Source organism: Tyto alba, unplaced genomic scaffold (genome assembly GCF_018691265.1).
Source record: "Tyto alba isolate M040663 unplaced genomic scaffold, T.alba_DEE_v4.0 Super-Scaffold_2, whole genome shotgun sequence".
Taxonomy (NCBI): Eukaryota; Metazoa; Chordata; class Aves; order Strigiformes; family Tytonidae; genus Tyto; species Tyto alba.
In genome coordinates this window covers 11,608,760-11,633,567 of record NW_024881282.1, presented here as the reverse complement: position 1 = coordinate 11,633,567, position 24,808 = coordinate 11,608,760, and the positions used below count along the sequence as shown (strand labels likewise).

The 24,808-nt window shown below is 40.5% G+C and overlaps 1 protein-coding gene across 1 annotated transcript in view; it reads right to left on the bottom strand.

Moving 5' to 3' along the window:
* The window catches only part of DEUP1 (deuterosome assembly protein 1), a 48,286-nt gene extending 42,382 nt beyond the window's left edge, over positions 1–5,904 (bottom strand). Inside the window, exons 1-2 of the mRNA XM_042793341.1 lie at positions 5,684–5,904; positions 4,588–4,652 (exon numbers count right to left, since the gene is read on the bottom strand). Coding sequence (XP_042649275.1) covers positions 4,588–4,643 — 56 coding nt within the window. The 5' untranslated portion in view covers positions 4,644–4,652; positions 5,684–5,904. The remainder of the gene's footprint in view (positions 1–4,587; positions 4,653–5,683) is intronic.
* Positions 5,905–24,808: the final 18,904 nt, after the last annotated feature.

Sequence of the window (24,808 nt, the reverse complement as noted above, 5' to 3'; positions counted from 1 at the left end):
GTTATAATTTATTTGGTTCTTTAATTTATAAAAATCTAAAAGCTACGTATTCTCTTGACTGCTGCTGGTATACACCTCTGTGTGCAACTCTGTATTGAACATAAAGTGCCTTTATGATCGCTAATAATTTTGCAGCCATTCTAATATCTCTACGGCATGATGGTTTGTTAAAATGAGTATAGCTGTTTCATCAAAATGAGCATAGCTATTATTTTATGAAATAATTGCCATAGAGACAGTCACACTGAGACAAAGGATGGTGCAGCATCTGAATACTGTAGCTGCAACCTACAAAAGGGTTAATGATAAAATGGACAGCAGCATGCCCATAACTGCACCATCCTAGGAAGTGTTGGAGAGAATTTCAGTACCCCAAATTAGCACAGAAAGCCATTTTGTGTCACCAACCTTACAATCTGGTGTATGTTTTTGGGGGACATTGCAACCGAGAATGTGTCAAGCAATTAGGAACTCTACTCTAGCAGAGCCGCACTTAACCAAACGCAAATTGAGCCATGAACTCAGAGGTAATATCCCTATTGCCAGCGAGCCTTCAGCAGCTGAGCGTGCTGCCAGCACATCGCTGAAGAACTGGAAGCTAACAAACATGCTTCTCTACTGCAAATGACTCTGAAAACTAAGCCTTAATATAAGCAGATGCTTTTTCTCCTGGTAGTTGTTACCACCATTGTGTGTGAATGCTCGCATGAAAAGGCTTCCTTTCTTTCCTGGGAATCCTTCCCATCCCGGCCGTTCAGCCGACTCTCCAAACGCCTGCCCTCCCCGTGTCCATGCGGACCCACTGAAGTCCGCTGCCTGTAGGTTGTGCTCTAGGTCAACTGCTGGTCCAACACGCTCGGCGTTTCATATCCTGCGTGCTCAACTTCTGATTGAACTACACTAAAAATATAGTTCCTGAACATAGCATCACAGAACAGTTTAGGTTGCAAGGGACCTTTAAAGGCCATCTATTGGATGGATGGATTTGAGTTTATTGAGTATCTTCTTTTTGGTGCTTAAATGGTGCATACCCCTTGTTTGGTAATTATTACAGGAAACTGGAGCAAATTTGTTAGATTTACAATCATAATTAAAATTCAACATTATTTTTTTAAAGTGAAATTCTTTAAAATTTTTTTATATCAAGTGTTTGAAACTTTAACATTATCAATGTTAAGCTTGGAAAGGCTTTTAAATACACACATAAATCTTAATGCCTTTTTAATGTTAAAACTGTTAGCAATGCCATTTTAAAATTTAATATGAGTCACAGAATGATAATAACCGAAGTGCAAGCAAGTAGTACATTGCAATGTTCATATCACAAAATAAAAATAGCCCCCTCCCAAGTGCCTGAAACTCATCTCAAAATAGCATTAATGATGCAGTAAACTTTGATTCCCTCTGGGTGGAATATAAAATGGAATTTTAAAAACAGAAGATGAAGCAATACTGCATCAGAACTACCTTTTCTTCAGTACTGCTATAAGGACCTGTCTCTCCAGCCTCATGTAATGTCAGGTGACAACACTTGGGTGAACCACCAGCAACGACTCAGCTATCTGATTTTAGCTTTCAAAAATAGGTACTTTATTTCTTGTGTGTCACATGGATCACCTAAATATTGTTACGTAAGTGCAAATGCCATCTCTATCCTGGATCATCAGGTTATCCTTTCAGATGTACCATGGCTGACATTCTTCCCTCTTAAGTTTCACCTTTCTCTTTCAGGTCATCCGGCACAAAGCAAGTTCTGCAGCTGTTGCTAGAAAATCTTCTCTCAACAGTTCTTGCATGCTTCTTGAACCCAGAACCACCTATATATAAAAGGGAGCTGTTGAAGGAAAAATCCCTTCTGAAACAGCTTCTCAGTCTATCTTCACCTTCTCTGCCTAACTCCTTACCTACATCCTCTAGGTACACCTGCAGCTGAAAAAGGAAAGCTGTACCTGAAGCTGTAGACTACTGCCGCTGTGCTACCAGAACTACCCTGTATCATGGCTGTGGTATTACAAACAGATCTGCATAAAGGTGTATTTGGCAGTTATCTCCACCTACTAGCATAGAGGTACTACTAGCTGCTGTAACTATTATTTTAGTCTGTTCGGTGTTCTGAAAAGTGTGCTAACGATCCCCCTCAAAATATGGCCAGTCACGATCATGAGAATTTATTTTGATCACTGGATGTGAAATGCAGAAAACTCTGGTATCTTTTGTTTAATACTCCATTAGGTAAACAAATACATGAAGAACAAGTTTTACCATAGTGAGAAAGTATGCACATGGGTAAAAACCATTCCCACTTCACTGAATGCATACATCAAATGGATTCTTCATACATGGAAGTAACAACTTGCACTTAAGCAAGTGGCAGCTGGGTTTTTTCACTATATTTACTTTGAAACAGCTCAAAACACTCAAAGGTATCTCATTTTTAAAGTGATGTAGACAAGCTCTTATTTTCTTATTTTTCTTATATTCTATCTCCATATTGGTGAAAATAGAGATGATTCATATTCTGCTGTCTTTAATAACTATTTTTCTTCATTCAAAATCTAGATGTTTCCAAATTTAGACAATTCAAAATCCAGATAATAGGTTTTAATAACTTCAGGCCTTTATCACAAAATATATTTGCACTAGTTAGACCTTTCTAGCTCTATTTACCTGTCTTTTTCTTTGGAGTTCTGCACAGATCTGTATTTTTCTGATTGTTTTCTGAGACATAGAATATTATTGTCCATACACTTTAAAATAAAGTTGCAATTTAGAAACTGACATTTTAAGAAATGTTTGGTTCATACTGCCAGTCTCTACTTCATGCCTTCTTCCCTTGTTACTCAGGTTTGTTGACAAATAGGAAAATACGTATGACCATATTCACACAAACACAAGCAAAACCTATGCAGAACGATGTTAACAAAGATTTCCATCTTACATAGTACATTCATTAGTTTTTGACCCTTAACCTAGTTTCTAGAGCCAATATTAATTAATTTTATCTTCTTAAAACTTTCTTTAAAAATAGCAAATATATAAACCATTGTGATACACTGTGATACAACAGTCCCTTAGATTCTTCTATCCCAAAGCTCCATTGCATGAACTACTACTAATTTATTTAACAATTTTCAGCCATACAGAATCATACACATCTGTGGATGGATAATTTGTGATTTATGAGTTCTTGCAGCTGGGATGTAACTGTCATGATTTCCACCACCATTACTCAGCCATCTTCCCAAATTTTAAAGGTATCTATATTATCTCTGGAATACTGTCAGCATAGGCTGGAATGAATGTCTCTTGTCATTGGATGTGTATTCTAAACTACTCTTCCAGATTCTTTGTATAGTTAATGGAAATAAATAGCTACCAAAAATACCTGGTTCATGATGGGACAAATCGCTCTCTAGATTCATCTGCAGTGGCCTTAAATTTCACATAGGTCAATTACAACAAAGGCCACGCAGTATGTGAACTCTTGAAATAGGCTTCTGATTTGTTAAAATAGTATCCAAAGAATAGCAATATTTTGATTTTTTTTTTTAAATTCAAGTTTTCTATGACTATATTTACCAATCATATCACTAACAAAAAGCCAAAAAAGGGCCACATTTTTCAAAATATAGTATTTTACCGCAGCATTTTTTTTCTATCATGAAAAGTGCACATATTATTCTTCAGTACAACAGAGCACACTTTCAAATCCTATTAAAACTTTCTTGGGCCAGAATAAGTTGTGATAGAACATGAGTGTTTCTGTTATTTTAAGAAATACTTTTAAACTTAATAAGCTCCTATTACCTTGCACTGTTTCTTGCTAATGATAGAAAAAACTGTTCTATGAAAAATAGGTAATGTTTTTTATATTATGATAAATAAACATTCTGTTTAGCTCATTATATGTGGAAGTATTTTTCATATTGCTGTGTTCCTTGAACAGGATGGATGGGATGAGGTCCTACATCAAATCTCACCTATGTTTACACTTATTTAGAAAGCTTTTGTGCTGTACTTCTATTTTTTTTTTTTTTTAGATTAACACTAAAAGAACTAAACTTGCATTATGTCAAAAAAAGATGATTATGTTGTGATGAAAAGTGCACTTAATACTTGGGAAGAACAATTGTGGTTATTACCTGTGCAAAATAAGACTAGGGCTTTGGCAATTAATTGCCTTTTTTTAAAGATTTGTGAATGTTTTAAGAGCTGAGATATGCAAGTTTATACTGCTGTAGCCTAGCAACCTCAACTATTTTTTAAAACAGTTTAAGATAACATCTCTTAACATCTTAATAAAACCCCACATAGCTTTCTTTTTTTCCCTTTTTGTTCAGATATGAAGATTTTAAAAATGTAAATAATTAACAGAAACAGTCGCTAGGTTATTAGATAGAGCAGTAAGATGTGATGTTGTGATGTCTTAATTATCAGTAACCTTTCCAGTTTGCATAGAAGCAGCAGCAGACATTAAGAATCACGTTTGCTTCTAAAATCATTAATATTTTGTTTCACATTTTTAATAAACCCACATAATTAAATTCCATTATATATTCAACACCTAGACAATAAGTCATTACTTACTTAGTGACAGCTTGTTCCTGAAATACTTCTAAGTCCTGCTCCATATTACTGGTCATTGTTTTAACCTGTTGAAACAACAAAAAATTCGGATTCTTAAATGCGTGCATTTACACAGCCAAGTAGTGCATACTGGGTAGTTTTCTGTGTTCCTTTCAATTTCTGTCATTCTCCCATTGCAAACAACAGGGGCAGGGGAATGTAGCTCTAATTACAGGCTGAAATGGGCAAGACGAAAACATCTGAGGTAAACTCAGCTCAGTGTCAGCAGGTCCTGGCCTTGGCGCAGAACTGAGATACTACAGGTGGTGCTAGCTTGAGGACAGCCCAGGATTTCCAAGAAGTGTGTTTTGGATCGTGCCCCATTGTGTGATGTCAATGATTTGCCAAGACACTTTAAAACACATAAATTTGTCATGGATCCATGGCTGCATTCATCAACCATTTCTCTTACTTTCATACACCCTAATTAACTTATACCCAGGCAATAATTACTCTCAAACACAATTTTGGACTCCTATTCACTCCCTTGCTGAGCAGATGCGGCACTGTGACACACAGCCCTCAAGCACCTTGGCAGAACAGAACAAGAACAAGACCACCGCTGGGATCAGTCTGGTTGTGTGGGTCCAGCAGGACACAAGGATGTGAGGCAAGCCTGGCTGCATGCAAGAACGGGAACCAGCCACATGACGGGGGACAGGGTGGCACGAACAGCACCAATTCCTCATGGGGAGTGAGCAGGGGGGCCCCTCACGGGCACGGGTACCCGCACACAATGTGCAGACACTGCAACGTGGCACTGCAGCCCCGGCTCCACAGGGATCTGGCACCTGAGGTGACACTGCCACAAGACCATCTCCCTCGGCTCCACGAGTGACCAGCACCTGAGGTGACATTGCCACAAGACCATCTCCCTCGGCTCCACGAGTGACCGGAACCTGAAGTGACAGTGCCACAGGGGCACCGGCTCCACGGGAGACCGGCACCTGCGGTGACACTGGCTCCGGGGCACCACGCCTGTGCCGGGCACCCGAGGAGACCGGGGCACCCACGGCGCCCCCCGGGTCCCCGCGGCCGCCGCCTCCCCGACCGTTACCTGCCGCGCTCCCCGAGTCTCTCCTTTCGCACCCGATGTCGCCACGGCCGCGCCGCGAGCTCTGCAGCCCGCTTCCCCCCCGCTCCCCCGGCCCGTCCCGCCCCAGCTCCCGCCTGTCCCGCCGCTCCCAGCCGCCGGTGCGGACACAGCCCCGGGCGGCTTCTCCCGTCGCCGCGGTAACGCGTAGGGCGGCTGGGCGAGGCGGGAGGGCGGGCGGCCGGCTGGGCGAGGCAAGGCCCCGGGGCCGGGGGAGAGGGCGGCCGGCGGCTCTGGCTGGGGGCTGGGGCGGGCAGCGGGGAGCAGCCGGCGAGCTGAGGGGGAGGGCGGCGGGGCAGGGCCCGGGCCCGGCGGGCTCGGGCGTGGCAGGGCTCTGGGTGCTTTCGGCGGAGGGAAGGAGGGCGCGAAGGGCCCCCGCGGGGAGGTGGCGTGGCGTGGCGTGGCGTGGCGTGGGGGCAGCGGCGCTCGCGTCGTTGGCAGGGCCCTGCGTCCTTCCAGTAGCCGCCCAGCGATTTGAAGGGAGCTGGAGTGAATGTCACCTCAGGAAGTATCACCCGTAGTAAATAACATGTACTTTTGCTTTAACATAATTTAAGGAATCAGTAGGCAGGGTGGTGGTGTGGGTTTTGTTGTTGTTGTTTGCTTTGTTTTGTTTTTCTGTATTTATTTTTTTTTTCCCTTTAAAGCGCTGTTATTACTAGATAATGAAAAGGCTGAACATCACCCTTTTCTTTCTGACTAGCTATGCTTTTGTAAAACATTTTCAAATGATTTTCAGATTATTGTGCAAACGACTTAGGTTTGGATGCCACTTTTTGTGGACTTCAGACTGTCTTAACAAAACACTTTTAAGAATCATAGCTATTTCAACTTTTTACAGTAATAATATGTGCTTCCAAACTTAGGGTTTCTAGAGCTCTTCAATTACCAGGGAATTTTTCTGCCAGGACAGTACAATTCACGTTGTACTTACTGTCTTGAAATTGCATGGAGCATTTTCGGGAGCTGCTAGTCTGTTTGTGTACACTAAATTTCGAGCTTTTGGTTTGTTTTGCATGGACTGTTTACGTAAATCAGCCAAGTGAACTGCATTTTTAATATCGGTTCTAAGGAATAATCTATTTGGTTCCTACCTGCTGTGCTAAGGCACGTGGTTTACGTGTCAGCAGAAATACTGTTTCAAGCTATGAATTATGGAAAATATTTTTTAAAGTGAAAGATTGAAGTTATATGCAGAGTTTCAGGAAAGTTCTCATAAAGTTTGCTTACTCACTCTAGAAAATAACAAAGTTTTCCTTTGTGGTTTCCTTAAAGATTACTAAAAATGTTTTTATTTTTGCTTTATACTTTTTTTTTTTTTTTATGGCTGTATTTCATCTCAGGAATACTTTAGATCTTTATTTGTCAGGCAGCAGCAGGAGCAGCTGCTGGGCAAGGGCAGGCAAGCCCAGAGCTGAGGGTAATAGTGTGGGGTGGGGTGATGGTGAGGTGTAGGATAACGGTGAAGTAGTGGCGCAGTGTAGGGTGATGGTGAGATAATGGCGAGGTGTAGGGCAGCGCTCTCCCCAGGACAGCGCAGTCCCACAGCACCCAGCCAGAAGTGCAGAGCGGGGACGAGGACGGTGACCACAGGCAAGGGATGGCCAGACCAGCCCGTGGCGATGGGCAGATCTGAGGTGATGCGAGAAGGCAAGTCAGCAAAATTAGGAGCGGCAAGGTGCGGTGCTGAGCTACAGCTATGGCTTTGCTCAGACAGGGCCCAGGGGCACAGCCCTGAGCTGAAATGCTGCTCCTGAGCTGAGGGCCTAGGGCCCCCGCACCACATCTCATGGCTCTGTTTTCAGCAGCCTTGACCCTGGGTATGGCTGCCCCATGTCAGAGCTGGCCTTGAGGACAGGCGGCCAAACCCGTAGGGATGAGGTGAGAACGTTGAGGGACCTGTTGCTGCACTGGGTGCCCTGAAAATATTTTTGTCATTACACTTTTCTTCATTATTTACTTACTGTAATAGAATTACTGTGAAGAAATCAGAAACATTTTATTTTTGATACCTGAAATGTTTCAAATACAATTTTTTCTAACTGAAGTACTGGTTTAGGATTTTATTTTTTTGCAATAGCAAAATTTAAGATGATTTATTTTAAATACTTTAATTAAGGATGATTTAAAGTATTATGTACTAGAAATAGTTTTTAATGTAACTGACAGCAAATTTCCATTTGTTCATCTGCAGCATCTGAAGTGAACTTTTCAGCCATATTCCCGGTGCATATATTTTAATTTTCTCCCCATCTCATCCTCTCTCAGTGGTAATCAGTTATTCAGAAATTTAACTTCCATCTGTCATAGGGGGGCAGCTTAAAAAAATACAGAAAAATAATTTCAAAATTACATATCAACATTTTAAAAGCTTTTTAGGAGGACAATTCCACTGCCATCAGCCCGAGTTCTGTTTCTAACTCCCTGATGCACATTTAAATATCTCATTCACTATATTAAAAAAATCGCATATCAAACTGTTGACATTTTCTATTTGCTTTTGCTCATCTGCATTGTCTCTTGACTGAGCTTGTCTTATGAAATGCAGAACTTGTTGACTTTAAAGAACATGCTTACACATGCTTTACAAATTAGTACAGCCAGCAAAGAAAAAAAAAAAAAAAAAAAAAGGAAACTACTTTCAAATCGGTTTATAGATTAAAATTAATGGAAAGCTATAAGCATATTTCTGCAGAAAAAAAGGAGGTAGTTGGGGTCAGGAAACAGCAGATTGTGACCAGTGTCAAACAGGACAAGATAGAACCTTGATATTTGTACAAAAACAAGGAGAATTAGTTAGGAAAATACCTTGCAAAGGGATCTCGATAGATTGGAGCACTGGACAATGATTAATGGGATGAAATTTAACAAGACAGAATGCTGGATCCTGCACCTAGGATGGAGTAACACCAGACACAAGTATAAATTGGGAGAGGAGTGGCTGGAGAGCAGCCCTGCAGAAAGGGATCAGGGGGTGCTGCTGGCAGCAGGTTCAATACGGGTCAGCAGTGTGCCTGGGGAGAGGGCAAACCACATCCTGGGGTGCATCAAACACGGCATAACCAGCCGGGCAAAAGATGTGATTATCCTGCTGTACTCAGCATTGGTGAGGCCTCACCTTGAATACTCTGTGCAGTTCTGGGCCCCACAATTTAAGAAGGATGTGAAGGTCCTTGAGTGTGTCCAGAGGAGGGCAACAAAGGTGGTGAAAAGGCTGGAAGGCATGTCCTGTGAGGAGCGGCTGAAGGCTTTGTGCTTGTCTAGTCTGGAGAAAAGGAGGCTGAGGGGTGACCTTGTTGCTCTCTACAGCTTCTTGGGGAGGAGAAGGGGAGAGGGAGGTGCTGAGCTCTTCTCCCTGGTATCCAGTGATAGGACATGTGGGAATGGTTCAAAGCTACTACAGGGGAGATTTATACTGAACATTAGGAATCATTTCTGTACTGAGAGGATGATAAAACACTGGAACAGGCTTCCTAGAGAGGTGGTTGATGCCCCAAACCTGTCAGTGTTTAAAAGGCACTTGGACAATGTCCTTAATAACATACTTTAACTCTTGGTCAGCCCTGAATTGGTCAGGCAGTTGGACTAGATGATCATTGTAGGTTCCTTCCAACTGAAATTTCTCCTTTCTCTCCTCTCCCTCTCCCCCTCTCCTCCCCTTCTCTTCCCTCCCCTATTCAGTGTCACAACTAGCTGGTAACAAGAGAGTATAGGGAAATCCAGGTAATGATCCAGGGGGTATAATGTTCTGTACCTTCAAAAGCATGCCCCTTGCTCAGCCTGGTCCTGGGATGCACGCACCAAGGTGAGATTAACAGCTCCAGTAGAAAAACTGGAAGAAGCAGTGTAAATGTTGGTCTTTCAATATCTTCAACTCTGAATTTATTTTCCGCTTCTTTATGTTGCATTGCAACATACTATTGACAAGTACCCTGTCACCAACAGAGTATATACCACAGACATTCCAGTTTTGGCGAGAACAATGGGAAGTGAGTCTTGTTGTACAAAGTATCTTTTGTCGCTGGTGTGGGCATTACATGAAGTTGTCAAGCTCTTGTTGATCATACTTGCGAAGCACATAGTTATTTTAGCAGACTGCTTGAGAGGAAACATTAATTCTGTTAACAAATCTATGCCACCACCAAATTATAATATGAGATTTTAAAGAAGTCCTAAGTAAAGCAAAATTCTTTTAGTCTAATAATAATTCTGAGAGTTGGGAACATGTCTAATAATAAATCAATAATATACAATTCAATATAGCATATTTCCAGAGCAGAATAAAAGAAGTGGTATTAAGGGAGTAGCATAATTGAGATGTAATTTAAGTGATAAGTTATTATATACCTACTGGTTATCCTTCCTGGATATTTGTCACGTGAATTCTTCAAGATGTGTTATTTTTGTAGGGTAATATGTAATGGTAGTTGAAAGCTAAGTGCATTTGTGTATTTAACTTTAAATACAGTTTTTATTTACAGGATGTATTCACACTTTGCCTTGCAATCTCAGATGACAAATTTGATTGAACGTTTTGTTGTAGTAGACTCAGTGTAGTTCTCATGAGAAACACTAATTTCTTTAGCATAGAAATGACATGGGTTTAGTGATATTTATGTGATGGATTCATAGCAGCTCTATAATAGTTTAATAATTACATTCTGTATGTTAGTTTGGATGTTTATGAACATACCAACTTAATTTACATAAGCTCTGTTAGAAGTGACAGATAGAAAGGAAAGGGAACAGCGCCGTATAAGCTATCCATCAACAAATATGCAGAAGTCACTGAGAGACAATAAAGCCTACAAAAAAATCCCTAAGACATAAGCAATAAGAGAAGAATGACATTTTAAAAAGAACCTTTGCAAGAGGGATTTCTGTTTGTGAAAATTAGACAGGCATAAAATCTGCCTGAGGATTCTGAAGGTGCCTAACTAATTCACTGGCAGAAGGTGTTAAATCCTGACATAATACAGACATAGAGGCAGAGTGCTGTTTCTAAATATTTTGTTTCTAGTTTAAACTGAAAACTACTCTTTTCTTAAGCAGCATATGAGATCACTGAGGGGAAGAACAGAAGGAACTTGGATTTAGTTGGATTTTCTAGGTAAACCTGTTGATAAATCACACTGTAGGCTGGGACCTGGTCTAAAAGTAGAGAACTGGAAGAATTTATCCTGTTACAGGAAATGTGAAAATTAAGGGTAGTGCTCTGAGAGAATATAGAAGGGGGATAAAGGTGCTATTAGGTGTGATGTTGTGATGACTACAAGTTAATCATTCTGTGTCAATATTTCATGATGACAAAAAAATAATCATGGAATCATTTAGGTTGGAAAAGACCCTTAAGATAATCATATCAAATCATTAGCCTGTCACTGCCAAGTCCACCACTAAACCTCGTTCCTAAGCATCATATCCACATCTTTTCAATATCTCCAGGGATGGTGACTCAACCACTTCCCTGGGCAACCTGTTCCAATGCTTGACAACCGTTTCAGTGAAGACATTTTTCCTAATATCCAGTCTAAACCTCCCCTGGCACAACTGGAGGCCATTTCCTCTTGTCCTACTGTTTGTTACTTGGGAGAAGAGACTTTTAGGTGGTTGTAGAGAGTGATACGGTCTGCCCTGAGCCTCCTTTTCTCCAGGCTAAACACCCCCAGTTCCCTCAGCCGCTCCTCACGAGGCTTGTGCTCTGGACCCTTCACCAGCTCCATTGTTCTTCTCTGGACATGCTCCAACACCTCAGTGTCTTTCTTGTAGTGAGGGGCCCAAAACTGAACACAGGATTTGAGGTGTGGCCTCACCAGTGCTGAGTACAGGGGGACGATCACTTCCTTAGTCCTGCTGGTCACACTATCTCTGGTACAAGCCAGGATGCTCTTGGCCACCTTGGCCACCTGGGCACACTGCTGGCTCATATTCAGTTGGCCATTGACCAACAACCCCAGGTCCTTTTCTGCCAGGCAGCTTTCCAGCCACTCTTCCCCAAGCTAGTAGTCTTGCATGGGATTGTTGTGTCCCAGGTGCAGGATCTAGTACTGTGCCTTGTTGAACCTCATCTATCTAATGATAGATAATGTAAGCACAAAAGAAAAATCTCCTTTTAAAAGCTTTCTGCTTATATTTTTTTGGAAACTCCTAATAATGTTTAGCATTACTGCAACATCTTTTAGCATGGCGTAGTCTCCTTTGTAGCTATTGCTGCTGCAGCATAAAAATAATACTTCATGGGTTAGCAGCATGGGAATGGTTTCTAATGCTCTGTAGACAAGAATATTTCTTGGTTGTTTTTACTTATAAAATAGTCTCTTGTCTGTGATCTTGTCTGTAATTAAAAAAAAGAGAAGACTGTCTTAAATTTCATACCGTGTATTTCATCTGTTGCTATATATCATGCCACAGGTGCTTCAGTTGCTATATTGTGCCACACTGACATAAAGGTTTATTAAACATTCTAGTTAAAATAGGGAAGTTACAGAAAAATACAAGCTCTCTAAAGCATCAATTTGAGTTTGTACTGTCTGAAGGGACTACAGGAAGCAAATCATGCATTTTGTTGAATCTTAAATTATTTTATGATATCTCTACAATTTAATTTTCAGTGGCATGAAATGTGATAAGGATTGTAGAAGCTGCTTTTGGTCACATTTAAGTTTGAAAACTGAAGGGTGGATAATTGGAACTTTCGTAATCTTGCATAGATTTAAGATTTACTTTTTTGACTCAAGCACATTAAGTGAATATTCTCTTGAAATAACTTGTAGAGGAATAATTAACAGTGCTGACATTTAAGTTGTCATTCAGGGTTTCAGAGTTAGCAATTGAGGAGATGACATGGGAGTTCACATTACTCACTTGCATAAGAATGTATTCATATAGAATGCAGCACTATATTGTCTATATTAAGATGATATTTTCAGGTTATGCTTGGATGATCATGCAGTCTGCCCTAACTAACTTTATTTCTTTTATCTTTAGGTTCACAGTTTAGTTTTCTAATGATCTGAATGTTGTTATTTTTAGAATTATTATTGGGGTACAGTGGTAGAACAATTAAAATGTATCACTATGCTGCCTTCTACAGAAGTTCGTTATGAGGCCTGAGCAATTTGGCTTGTCTGGCAAAATTAAGCCCCCATTTGACTTGACTGTAGAGGGGTATTTGATCAGTCAGGTTAGGGACTTAGAGGTAGGCAGATAAGACACTGGCTATGCCACTCTCGCTTTTGTCTAGAAACAGAAAACTGCTTTTTAACAATCTAACTTCTAAACTCAACCTTCTGACCTTGAGAGTTACCCTTCTGTTTAGAGTGCAAATAACAGTAACACAAAATTTGCTTATTTTCTTTGCCTTCTGCAGGCTCATGATAGTTGACATGCTCAAGGCAGAGTTTGATCTGAACAAATACTGCACCTGCTTTAACATCAAGTTCTGCTTAACAGTTGTCAGTTCACAGTGAAACTTCAGTTAGTATGAGTGCTCCTTGTAGGGTCAACTGCATTCAGATATATAACAGCAACAGCAGCAGTGGAAACTGCTTCAGCTTGCTGGAAAAAGCAAAAGCAAGCAAGGCTTTCTATAGAATTTGAGGTAACAGAAATACTCCACATTTTCTAAAAGCTGAAAATAGGGGTTGGAGTGCTCTCTCACTCTTCAGCAGAAGAACCACGTGACTTCTAAGGGTGGAGCCTTAATCCTTGACTTTCCCTCCCAACCCGGTCACCATCACCTTGTAAGACCACATTCCAACTTTATTGCAGGAATCACTAATTATTATACTGTAAGCATTATGCCGTTATCAAAAAGAATAACTGATCAGATATAAGCCATAGTCAATTTAGTTTTTAGCGAGAGTAGCTGATCAAATTAGTGGGGAAAAATCTGCAGGACCCATGAGGAAACACGCAAACACACGTATGCAAACACAGACAAACACAAATGTGCACTCTGTATCTTACACCTGCTCTGAGTGATTGACTGGCCAGGGCAAAAGATTCTTGGAGAAGCGTGGCTCTTGAAGCATCCGATCTCCCAACTTAGTAGGTGTGACAAGAAGAATACTACTGCTGACTCTGACCTCTGCCCTTTCATTGCTTTGGTGTTGCTTGGCAAAGTTGCTGCTGGTCATTTCTGGGACATTAGGCAGAGTTCTCCTCAAAGCAGCTGCTCTTGCTGACCTCCCTGGCCAAACTTGGATGAACCCTCTTAGGTTGGGGTCTGTGTTTTTCCTCACTGATACCTTCAAACCTGCTGCCTTCTGCTACTTACTGGTTGCAACCTGACCTTGACCAGGTCTCAAGGCAAAGCAGCGGAGATACCAACAGCAAAGATGGTATATATCCAAGGAATGGTTTTCTGATGCTACTGATATCAAAGGATGTTTTTACCTGGACATTATCCAATTTTATGTTTTTCTCATGAATAACTGGCCAGGGTTTGAGTCAGTTTTTCAGTAGCATGAGAAGGAGTATCACTGTTGAGTTTCAAGAACTTCAACCTCTGATTAGTCACCTTTCCCACTGCCCTTCCTAGAAAGCAGCAGTTAGATCTGTTTTTTTGTGTGCATACTTTAGAAGCTGATACCATTATTGTAAAGTGGCGACAAGAAAGTAGGAAAGTCAGCCCTAGTTGTATTTCTGTATCTGGCCTTTGAGCAAAGGGATTTATTTTCTGCTTCCTTCTTTCTATCTGAAACACAAGACTTGAGAAAGAAGATGGTCCTGTAGCAGCCCTCACAGACATTAGCATGGTGTGTGAAAAACACCAGGATTAAGGGAAGAGCTGAGAAAGACCGAGGAAGGACTAGGTTGATGAAGGAACAATGGGAATGGGAACAGCGCTGGTGCAGACAGAGGTAGCTACAGAGCACCTGTGTGAAGGGAGTTGGGAGAACAGTGATTTGCTGTAAAGTAAGAGGAATGAGATTCTGCCGTACGGACCATAAGCACCTTTGTATATCTGGGGCTGTTTGGGATGCTAGTTCCTAGCTATACACCCTGGTGCTGGGCAAAGAAGCTTTCAAAAGACAAATTGTATCCATAAGGCAGCGTATATGCTTTTTGGTCCAATTTTATGATGCACCTCTGTTATGTAATTGTCTGGTCTCTCATGTATGCAAGCACACCGCCTTTCATGGCTCCATTGCTGCTGGAGCAGGAAAGGATTACAAGTCAGCTGAAACAGAGGACTGGACAAATACGAAATGGAGAATCAATCCTCCTTTCAAACTTTTGAAACAGGTACAAAGGAGCAAGTTTGATGAATATAGCTTTATTTCCAGAATTTCATTAGCTACTCTCATAACATTCTCTTAAAACTAGAGATACTGTGGACATAGGTCTTCAGAGAAGATCTTGATTCAGTAAGAACTTAATTGTTTTCTAAATAACTAAATAACACGCTTACTTAATAGCATGAGAGCTACTCTGGAATTGTTCTGTAGCAATCCTTTCACAATCTTGATTATTCCTCTTCCTTAAAACAATTCCATTTCCATCTCCTTAAAATCTTCCTTATCAATCCTTCAGAGCTGTTTTGTACATTCTTGTTGTTTAACATTCAGATAAAAAATTACCTTTGATTAGAAATGCTATATTCTGCATCCTCTACCATCTCAGAAAGGGTTCCACTTTTGTTCCCTTTCTGCTGTCACTTACTTTTCAAATCCAAATGTAGAATAATTATGTTATTGACTTTAAGGGTTGCCTAATCATATGCGGTAAGCACAGGGGTTTGTATATGGGTTCAGTGCCCAAAATGTCCTTGTTTAGTCTCTTGTTCTTACTGGTTTTGTATTCCTGACTAATATCTGATTGCTGCAATCTATGATTGAGTGAATATACTTTTCTTTATGAATAGCTTGTCGGTGTCTTAGAATCCTCAGGGACAAAGGCAGCTGCATACGTATAAGGTGTTATTAGTATTTTCCATCTTATCAGAAAAAGTCCACAGCTGGGGAGATATTAAAGCAATATTTTCAGCTCTCCACATTCCCAGTAGTTTAAATTGAAAAACCAAATATAAAATTGCTGTCTGAAAATAGCTTTCCCCCCCCCCCCAATTCATAGTATTATAAAGAACCTCCTGCATTACCTAGTCTCTCTAGGCCTTAATGATCTTTAAAGGCCAATTCTAATGATCTTTATATCCAGGCTAGATTTTATTGAATGAAGCAGTGGCACTCTTCTGTAGATTTTCTTCAACAGGCAGATAAAGCTCACTGGTATTTTTGGAGTCTTTCTCCAAGATTTTCTTTTATTAATTTCACTTTTCCCACCCCAAAAATTCCTCTTCCCACGTAATGTATAGACCAGTGAGATGGGGTCAGCTACACCTACATATCAGCAATTTTCCTGAGGCATTTCATGCTTCATTCTGAAACCATGTACTTATGTCAGTGGAACTATTCAGTAGGATAACTGATCACCTGAAGTATCAGAAGATGCTTGAAAGCAGTCAGTCAGTGTGGATTTTCAGATTTCTTATATCTGGTTACTGCAAAAAAAGAAACTATGAAGGCCAAATTGATACATTCATAACCTTTAGCAAATAGAGGAGAAGGGTGGTTCTGTGAACTCATGAGTTCTGGACTCAATTCTGAACTTTGTCATAGGCTTCATAAGCTTTACAGCAAATCATTTGAATTCATTTACAGAAATGGAAAATTGATATAATATTAATTATATTCTCACTTTTCCATCTGTCCTTTATCTTTGGCTGTTGCAGCAATGACCATTTCCTAATTTCTGTACATGCAGTATTTAGGAAACAGAGTCCTGGCTTGGTTAGCAGGTCCTCCCATTGCATCCAATAATTCTCTTGGTTGGGATTCAGTAACTCAGTGGCCATGATATTAATTATTCATATACATTCTTCATTCACAGATTGTTCCGCTTACTCACTTCAGCAAAAGTAGTTTAATGAAATTTCCTCTTGCCTGATAGATATATCTAAGCCAAACTAACGTTTCTGTTAATATGCTGGAATGAAAGGCATTCTGCATTCTCATCCTGTTTTCCAGTGTGGTTCAACACATTTCATTGATCATTTTACCAAATGACTGTTAGAGGTGTATTGAAATCAGAGGGATTGCATTCAGATTATCAGAATCAGTGGGATATTGAAAATTTTTATATGGCCTTTAAGCATTACCACATCTGGAAATTAGGTTTTTAATATGCTTTCCAATTGATTTGTTTAAATAATAGTTTATTTGTGTAGAAACATTGCAAATGTCTTTGTTGTGGTTTAGCATCTTTGTGCTAAAAAGCAGACAGTTTCGACCATTTAAGATTAATCTGCTTTGATGGTTCTTGTTATAGTGTAAAGGGTTTTTCCCACAGAGTTTTCTGCTGGAAAAATTCCACAAATCAAAGCATCAACAGACACGCTGATAAAGATTTTTTTGTGTTCTTCTTGCATCTTTTCAACCCTTGGGAAAAAAAGCTTGCATTCTTTTGAGGTATTGAATTCTTTATCGGTGCATAGAGAGTAACCATATTTGCGAATTTACAGAGTGCTTTCCAGAAAGATTCACAACATTGCTCTTCTCTCCTTAAGGTTTGGGAAGTGAATGTTACTCTTTTTTTAAGAGCACTCCAAAGCCACATGGCTAGTCATCTGTTACTGCCACATGGAGCCAAATCTGCGAATATTTCTGTTTCTGCCTCCTGCATCTTTTCAGGGTCTAGTAGGTTATTTTTCATAGTTATAAAACTTGACATGTGTTGTTGTGCAAATGGTGGATTTGGAGATATCTTCTATCACTTTTATTGTGTACTCAGGTTTATAATTCTGCATCCTTCTCACTGTCTGGAAAGATAGTTATTGTTGGTGTATGTTTGGTATGTGCATAGTTTGTGTAAAGTATAGTGTGCATAGTTGGTGTAATGCAGAGTGAAGCGGCCTAAGGTGAAATCTTTGAATCAAGAAGAGGATTTTACTCAACTATATTTGAAAAAATGCCTAAAGGAATCACTGGTAAATTGACAATATGTTATTTCCTTATTAAGCGATTCCCTGTTACAACACCCTTTTATTTTGCACAGGTAACCCCTGTACTATTAGCTTCAGTAAAGACAGATTGTCCATTGCTACTAAGGATTTTTCCCAGGCCTTATCATCCTTTGTACCTCAATAATCCTTTTCAATGATATACATGAAAAAATAATTTTGTAGCTGTTTAACTTACACAAGGCCAAACATAGATTTAAAAACTATTTTATAGTTCTTTTGAGACAACTGTGAGAATTTTTATTTTAGTCAGGTCAGGTTCAATTGCATTATTTATATTTCATTAAATATTATCATGGTTTGAGCCTGGTTGGAAGCCAAACACCCCGCAGCTGCCCACCCATCCTCAACCTGGAAATGGGGGAGGGAATTGGAGGGGTAAAGGGAGACTCGCAGGTTGAGATAGAAACAGTTTAATAATGGTAATAAAATGGAAACAATGACAGCAATAGAAAATATAACCAGGCAATGCACAATGGAATTGCTCACCACCTGCTGACCAATACCCAGCCCATTCCTAGCTAGCGATCCCAAAGGACCAAGTTCCTGCAATCGCAATCCCAGAAGTGAGAAAGAGACCCTCTTCCCTATCACCCCTTTTCTGTATAGTGAGCATGACATTACATGATATGGAATATTTCACTGGCCAGTTTGGGTCTGGTGCTCTGGCCGTGCTCCCTCCCTGCTTCTTCTGCACTTGTGCACAGGCAGGACATGGGGAGTTGGAGAGTCCTTGAAATCTCAGCAGCAGCCAAAAACATCAGTGTGTTGTCAGCATTCTTCTCATACCAAACCCAGTCCTGAATCCAAAACACAGCACTAGTCTAGTTACCAAAAAGAAACCTTAACTCTATTCCAGCCCAAACCAGGACAAATATCTTTCTATAGCAGTAGGTTCTGGGTGCCAAGTTGTGTTCTAGGCATTTTAAAAAGTTACTGTCTAGCAGCTGGTTCATAGTATAGCAGCCGTTTCACAGTGATTTCACATTTTTGTGTTCTTGATACACAACAAGTGGGAAATAATTTAAGCTGGTTTAGCTCTCAGGGAAGCTTCTGGTAAGAGATTCCTCCCATAGAAATTTTGTAATTTAGGAAGACAAACCATAGAGTCATAGAATAGTTTGCTTTGGAAGGGACCTTTAATGATCATCTAGTCCAACACCCCTGCAGTGAGCAGGGACATCTTCGACTGGATGAAGATGAAGAACAAAGGAGGAAAAAAAGAGTTTGCAGTGATAATAAGCTTGCTGGTATATTCCATGATTTTTCCACTGTCTTTGAACACAAGATGAAGGATATGTAGCAAATAAAGAAGAATACAGACAAACTATGTACAATTTTTTTCACTTAGGTTATATCAGTTTGTGGTGAGTTGACTGGCTGGATGCCAGGTGCCCACCAAAGCTGCTTTGTCACTCCTCAACTGGACAGGGGAGAGAAAATACAATGAAAGGCTCATGGGTTGAGATAAGAACAGGGAGAGATCACTCACCAATTACCATCACAGGCAAAAGAGACAACTTGAGGAAATTAGTTTAATTTATTACCAATCAAATCAGAGTAGGATAATGAGAAATAACACCAAATCTTAAAATACACCCTCCCCCCAGCTCTCCCTTCTTCCCAGGCTTAATTTCACTGCCAATTTCTCTATCTCCTCTCTCCCAGCAGTGAAGGGGAATGGGGAGTGTGGGTTGTGGTCAGTTCATCACACTTTGTCTCTGCTGCTCCTTCCTCCTCGGGGGGAAGACTCCCCACACTTTTCCCCTGCTCCAGCGTGGGGTTCCTCCCACAGGAGACACTCCTCCATAAAATTCTCCAATATGAGCCCTTCCCACAGGCTGCAGTCCTTCACAAACTGCTCCAGCGTGGGTCCCTCCCACGGGGTGCAGTCCTTCAGGAACAGGCTGCTCCAGCGTGGGTCCCCCACGGGGTCACAAGTCCTGCCAGCAAACCTGCTCCAGCGTGGGCTCCTCTCTCCACGGGTCCACAAGTCCTGCCAGCAGCCTGCTCCAGTGTGGGCTCCCCACAGGGTCACAGCCTCCTTTGGGCACCCACCTGCTCTGCCGTGGGGTCCTCCCCGGGCTGCAGGTGGGGATCTGCTCCCCCACGGCCCTCCCTGGGCTGCAGGGCACAGCCTGCCTCGCCATGGGCTGCCCCACAGGCTGCTCGGGAATCTCTGCTCCGGTGCCTGCAGCACCGCCTGCCCTTCCTTCTTCACTGACCCTGGGGGCTGCAGAGGTGTTGCTCTCACATATTCTCACTCTCTTCCACTGCAATTGCTGTCATGCAGCAACTTTTCCCCCTTCTTAAATACGTTATTCCAGAGACACTACTGCTATTGCTGATGGGCTCGGCCTTGGCCGGTGGCAGGTCCAACTCGGAGCTTCTCACAGAAGCCATGCCTGTAGCCACCCTGCTACCAAAACCTTGCCATGCAAACCCAATACACGATTTTACAATACATGTATCACATAAAAAATATATTTGGTACATATGTTTAAGGTATCTCTACCTTTAAATCTCCAATTAACATAAATACTTAGATGTCACTTAGATATACAGCAGATTCTTCAAAATTTGGTTAAAAATAATACTTTTTTTTCTGTTATTCTAGGTCAAATGAACTTAATCAAAGTCTCAGGACCATAAAGGTTTAAATAGTAGTAATCTACAGCTGAAATTTCTGACTTTCTGTCCCTTGACAGTCCATGAGAAGACACAAGCATTTCTGGGCCCAATTTATCTCATCCTAATGTATATATCTAAAATGAGGTGGACGAAACTTGCCTTCAGAGTCCATATTTTTATCCAGTAATTATAAAGGGAAGTTAGGATGACTAGTTCACATATAAAACTGTTTATTCTTTGTCTAAAGTTAAATGAACTGAATTTTAAACTCAGGAAACACTTTTCCCATCAATGTGATACTTTCCAGCATGTAAAGTTATTAGAATAGCAGCAAATACTGCACAGGCAGTTTGAATATATAGTTATATTACTTAGTGTGACATTTCTTTCATTACAGATGCTGCTGCTAATGAAATGATATAAGGAAGCTTGTCAGAACAATGTCTCAGAAAGTGAAAAATGTGATTTAATATAAGTTTGATTCCTTGACTTGCTGTTTGTTTGTGGCTTTTTTTTTTTTTTTTTTTTTTTTTAAGACTGCATTTTTAATACAGTTCTGAAGGCAGGGGAATAGGAAGCGATAAGTACTTAACCCTGGCTTGGAAGGTAACCTTGTAACATTTCTAAGAGTAAGTTATTCAAATATTGTTTATTTGCTTTAGCTGTAGAGTGCTGTAACCTCTCAGAGGACCCCAAAGCCAGATGATTATTGACATTTTATTTCTACACATTTCATTTTGAGATCTAAGACTTTATATTGGGGTGTTTCTAAACAGCAGATAATGAAGAAAGTTTTCCCACTTAGAAGTTTTTTTCTAGATACATTACATATAAATCTGATGAAGAAGATAGTACTGCAGTTAGGGTTGTGTGACATTTTTGGGTATTTTTACATTATATCATTTCCACACTCTTTTCTGATGCTTTCAGAAGTTATTGCTACTTAGATGTGGAGTGTTTGGCAAACTCGGTATTGGTTGCTTGGGATGGTATAGATCATATTCAGACATGGTTGTTTCTAGAACACCGTTTATTCTCAGAGAACAGTGGCTTGTGAGTGGGACAGTGAGCTCTATCTGTTGAAGTTTTTTGTTCACTCTAAGGCATGCATTCTCTTTAAGTAAAAATAACTTTCAGGCTTTTTTATCCATTATACTTCACTTTGGAAGCTGAAGTTTTTATTCTTATTTTATAATTTTGGAATACATTTAATGAAAGGAAATATTGAAACAAACCCATCAGAGTACTACAGTTCATTGCTCTGTGTATGTCTTTACTTGTGAATTGTCAGTAATAACTTTGCCGGTAGGGTCAATAAGTCACTCTCTTTCTGTTGTATTATTGGCAGATCTTTTGCCAAGGTTGCAGCCATACCAATAATCAGTGGCTTAGATAATTCCTTCCTAATGTGTAGGATTCTTTTTCAAGAATCCATATACTACATTTGAGTATTTTTCTAACATCTTGAACAATCATTATCTTCTACAGTATTATGGATTAGCTTTTACTTTTGGCACGTTAATGTAAGTATATGCTGCTTTCTCTGATAATTATTCCTCTGTGACTGCCCTGCTTAATGAAATCTAAGGAGCTTTGTGTTATTTTTTGAAGCTCTGTAACTACCAGTAATGCAATGGTGTGTGCCACTAAATGATTTTTTTCTCATCTGGACATGTTCCTCTGCCCTTAATTATTTTCCTCTATGTTTCATATATGCTAGCAGATATCTCAGTTACCTTATGGTGTCTACTATGGTACCAGACATCAGTGTTTACGCACCCAAACCCTACCTTCTTTTTTCTGCTTATCCTCAGCAAACAGAACCAGCTGATTTTTCCTCCTTTGGAAATGGGATGAAAAGATCTCTTTGGCCTTCTGATTTACGGGCTCTGCTGCTCCATGGTTTATCCACATGTTCCATCATGCTATAGCTCTCTTGAAGCTCGTGCACCAGCCTTCCATTCCTTTTTCTTTTCCATCCAGAAAAACTGACTATGCGACCGACTATGCTTTGTAACACCCTTTCCTCGAGGCAAGGGTGTTAGAAGAGAAAGCTGTGTATCTTCTGTACAGTAAGTCATGAATTGTCTTAGGTATGTAATATTTTTAGAGATTTTTTCCTGAAATTTATTTTCACCTAGAAAGTCTGTGATTAACTTACATCAATTTTATTTCTATTATTTCTTTTTTCTATCTCTTTTCCACCTTGTCCCCTCCGTGCTATACTTACTTATTTGCACTGTAGTGACTCCTACATGATGCACACAGGATCTGAAGCCTCCTTTACCAGACATTATACAGAGATCCCTGCTCTAAAACTTTATATCAAGAAACAGAGAAAACAGAAATGGACTTTATTCCTAGTTCAAAATTCAGAAATTTTTTTCCTTTCCTTATCTATGACATCATGGGAGCTATGATATATTAAAAATGTATGCTTTTTTAGCAGACCGTTCAACCTGACCATCTTCATTTGGCAGTTACTGTTAGGTATCTTTTGCTTCAATAATAATACTTTCCGTAAGCTTTGAATTTTCTTAAGGCTTTCTTAAATGAGAAAGCAAGGCTTTTAAAAGAGAGCAGAATTTGTATTTCCTTTGATTTAATAGTCTGTTATCTTTTCTCAGAATAATATGTTCTAATGTGATTCAAGATGATTGATACTCATAATTCTACAGAAGATTTTGGTTTCCAGAGCTACATACTGTTTCTGTAGAAACATTGTGCTTTTATTTCAGTCTTTTGCGATACTAGATTTTATATAAGACCAAATTGCTGTTTTATTTCCTGAGAACGAGCCATTCAGCATGTTTTACTATGTCTTAACTCATGAATGCAGTCACTTTGTGAGAAATTAGTTGATTTTTCATTAGTGTTTTGTCATAGAATCACAGAAACATTTAAGTAGGAAAGGACCTCTTTAGATCATCAAGTCCAATCCCTCTGCTCAAGCAGGGTGAGAGAGAGCAGATGGAGTTTCATGTTTTTTAATTTGTGCCCATTACCTCTTGTCCTCTCAATGGGCACTACTGTGGAGGGTCTGACTGCTTCTTCTTTGTTCCCTCCAACCAGGTATTTATACACATTGATGTGACCTCCCTGAGCCATTTCTTCTTCAGGCTGAGCAGTCCCATCTTTCTCAGCCTCTTCTGATATAAAACAAGTTCCAGTCCCTTAGGCGTCTTTGTGGCCCTGCTCTGCACTCACTCCAGTACGTGAAAGCTGAAAAAGCTGTTGTAGTTCAGCACTGGGAGGATTGCAGCATGTGGGGGTGTCCCATGCCAGAGCAGCTTGGGAAGGGCTGCAGCCCATGGGAAGGACTCCAGTTGGAGAAAGTTGGTGACCCATGACAGAGCAGTGTAAGGAAATGCTGCGGCCTGTGGGAGGGACTCATGTCTGAGAAAGTTTGTGGAGGACTGTCTCCTGTGAGAGGGGGACCACGATGGAGCAGGGGGAAGAAGTTCCAGAAGCTCCCCCTGCTGAAGATGGAAGAAGTGGCAGCACTAACTTCATCCCTCTCCGCCCACCCCCCCCCCCATTCCCTGCCCCTGCGCCACTGGGGGAGGAGGTAGAGATATCAGGAGCAGAGCTGAGCCCGGGCAGAAGGGAGGGGTGGGGGGAAGGTGTTCTCAAGATGTGGCAATGCTTCTCACTGTCCTACTCTGTTAAGTGTTGTTGGTATCTGTAATTATGTTCTTTTTTTCTCTTCCCCTAACTAGTCTGCCTTTTGCTCATGACCTTAATGGGTGATTTGCCCCTCCTGGTCCTATCTCAAAGCCCAAGCCTGGCTCATCTGTCCCTTCTCATTGCCAGAAGAGAAGGGAGTGTGAGTGGCTGCGTGGTGTTTGGCTGCTGACCAGGCTCAAACCACAACAGCTGCCACATTTTTACTACATTTTGAAGCTTCTGGTTATAGTTTATTGTCTCCTATTTCTGATGAAGAAATTCTATGTACAGAAAGACTGACTGATACAATGATTAGAGGATTTTAGTAGTATTTTTAAATTATCACAGTTTATTTAATATTGCTATTATTTTCCTGTCTTTACTGCCAGAAGTATTAACATGAAAATTCTCTAATACTGCTCCTTTACATTACACTGACAGTCTTCTGACTTTATATACCACCTTGAAGGACCCAACTGGAGAAGACAATAGGAAACACATGATTCATAGCTGTATTTCCGCTGGAACCCAACTTTACCGGAGTATGTGTCTGGTTTATGTCTGATTCCTCTGTCTTTCAGGAATCAGAGCCAAGTGTTGGACTTGGACAGTAATGGTGTGAGATATTTCTTACAACATAACCTTGTGGCTAGAAAGTTTTAGAAAGAAACAAATTTGCAAAATAACCCTGCCATCTTACATCTTACCCTGACAAAGCCTAGAGGATCTCTGGTAGGGTGTACTTTCTATCACTTTTATTAGAGCTTGAT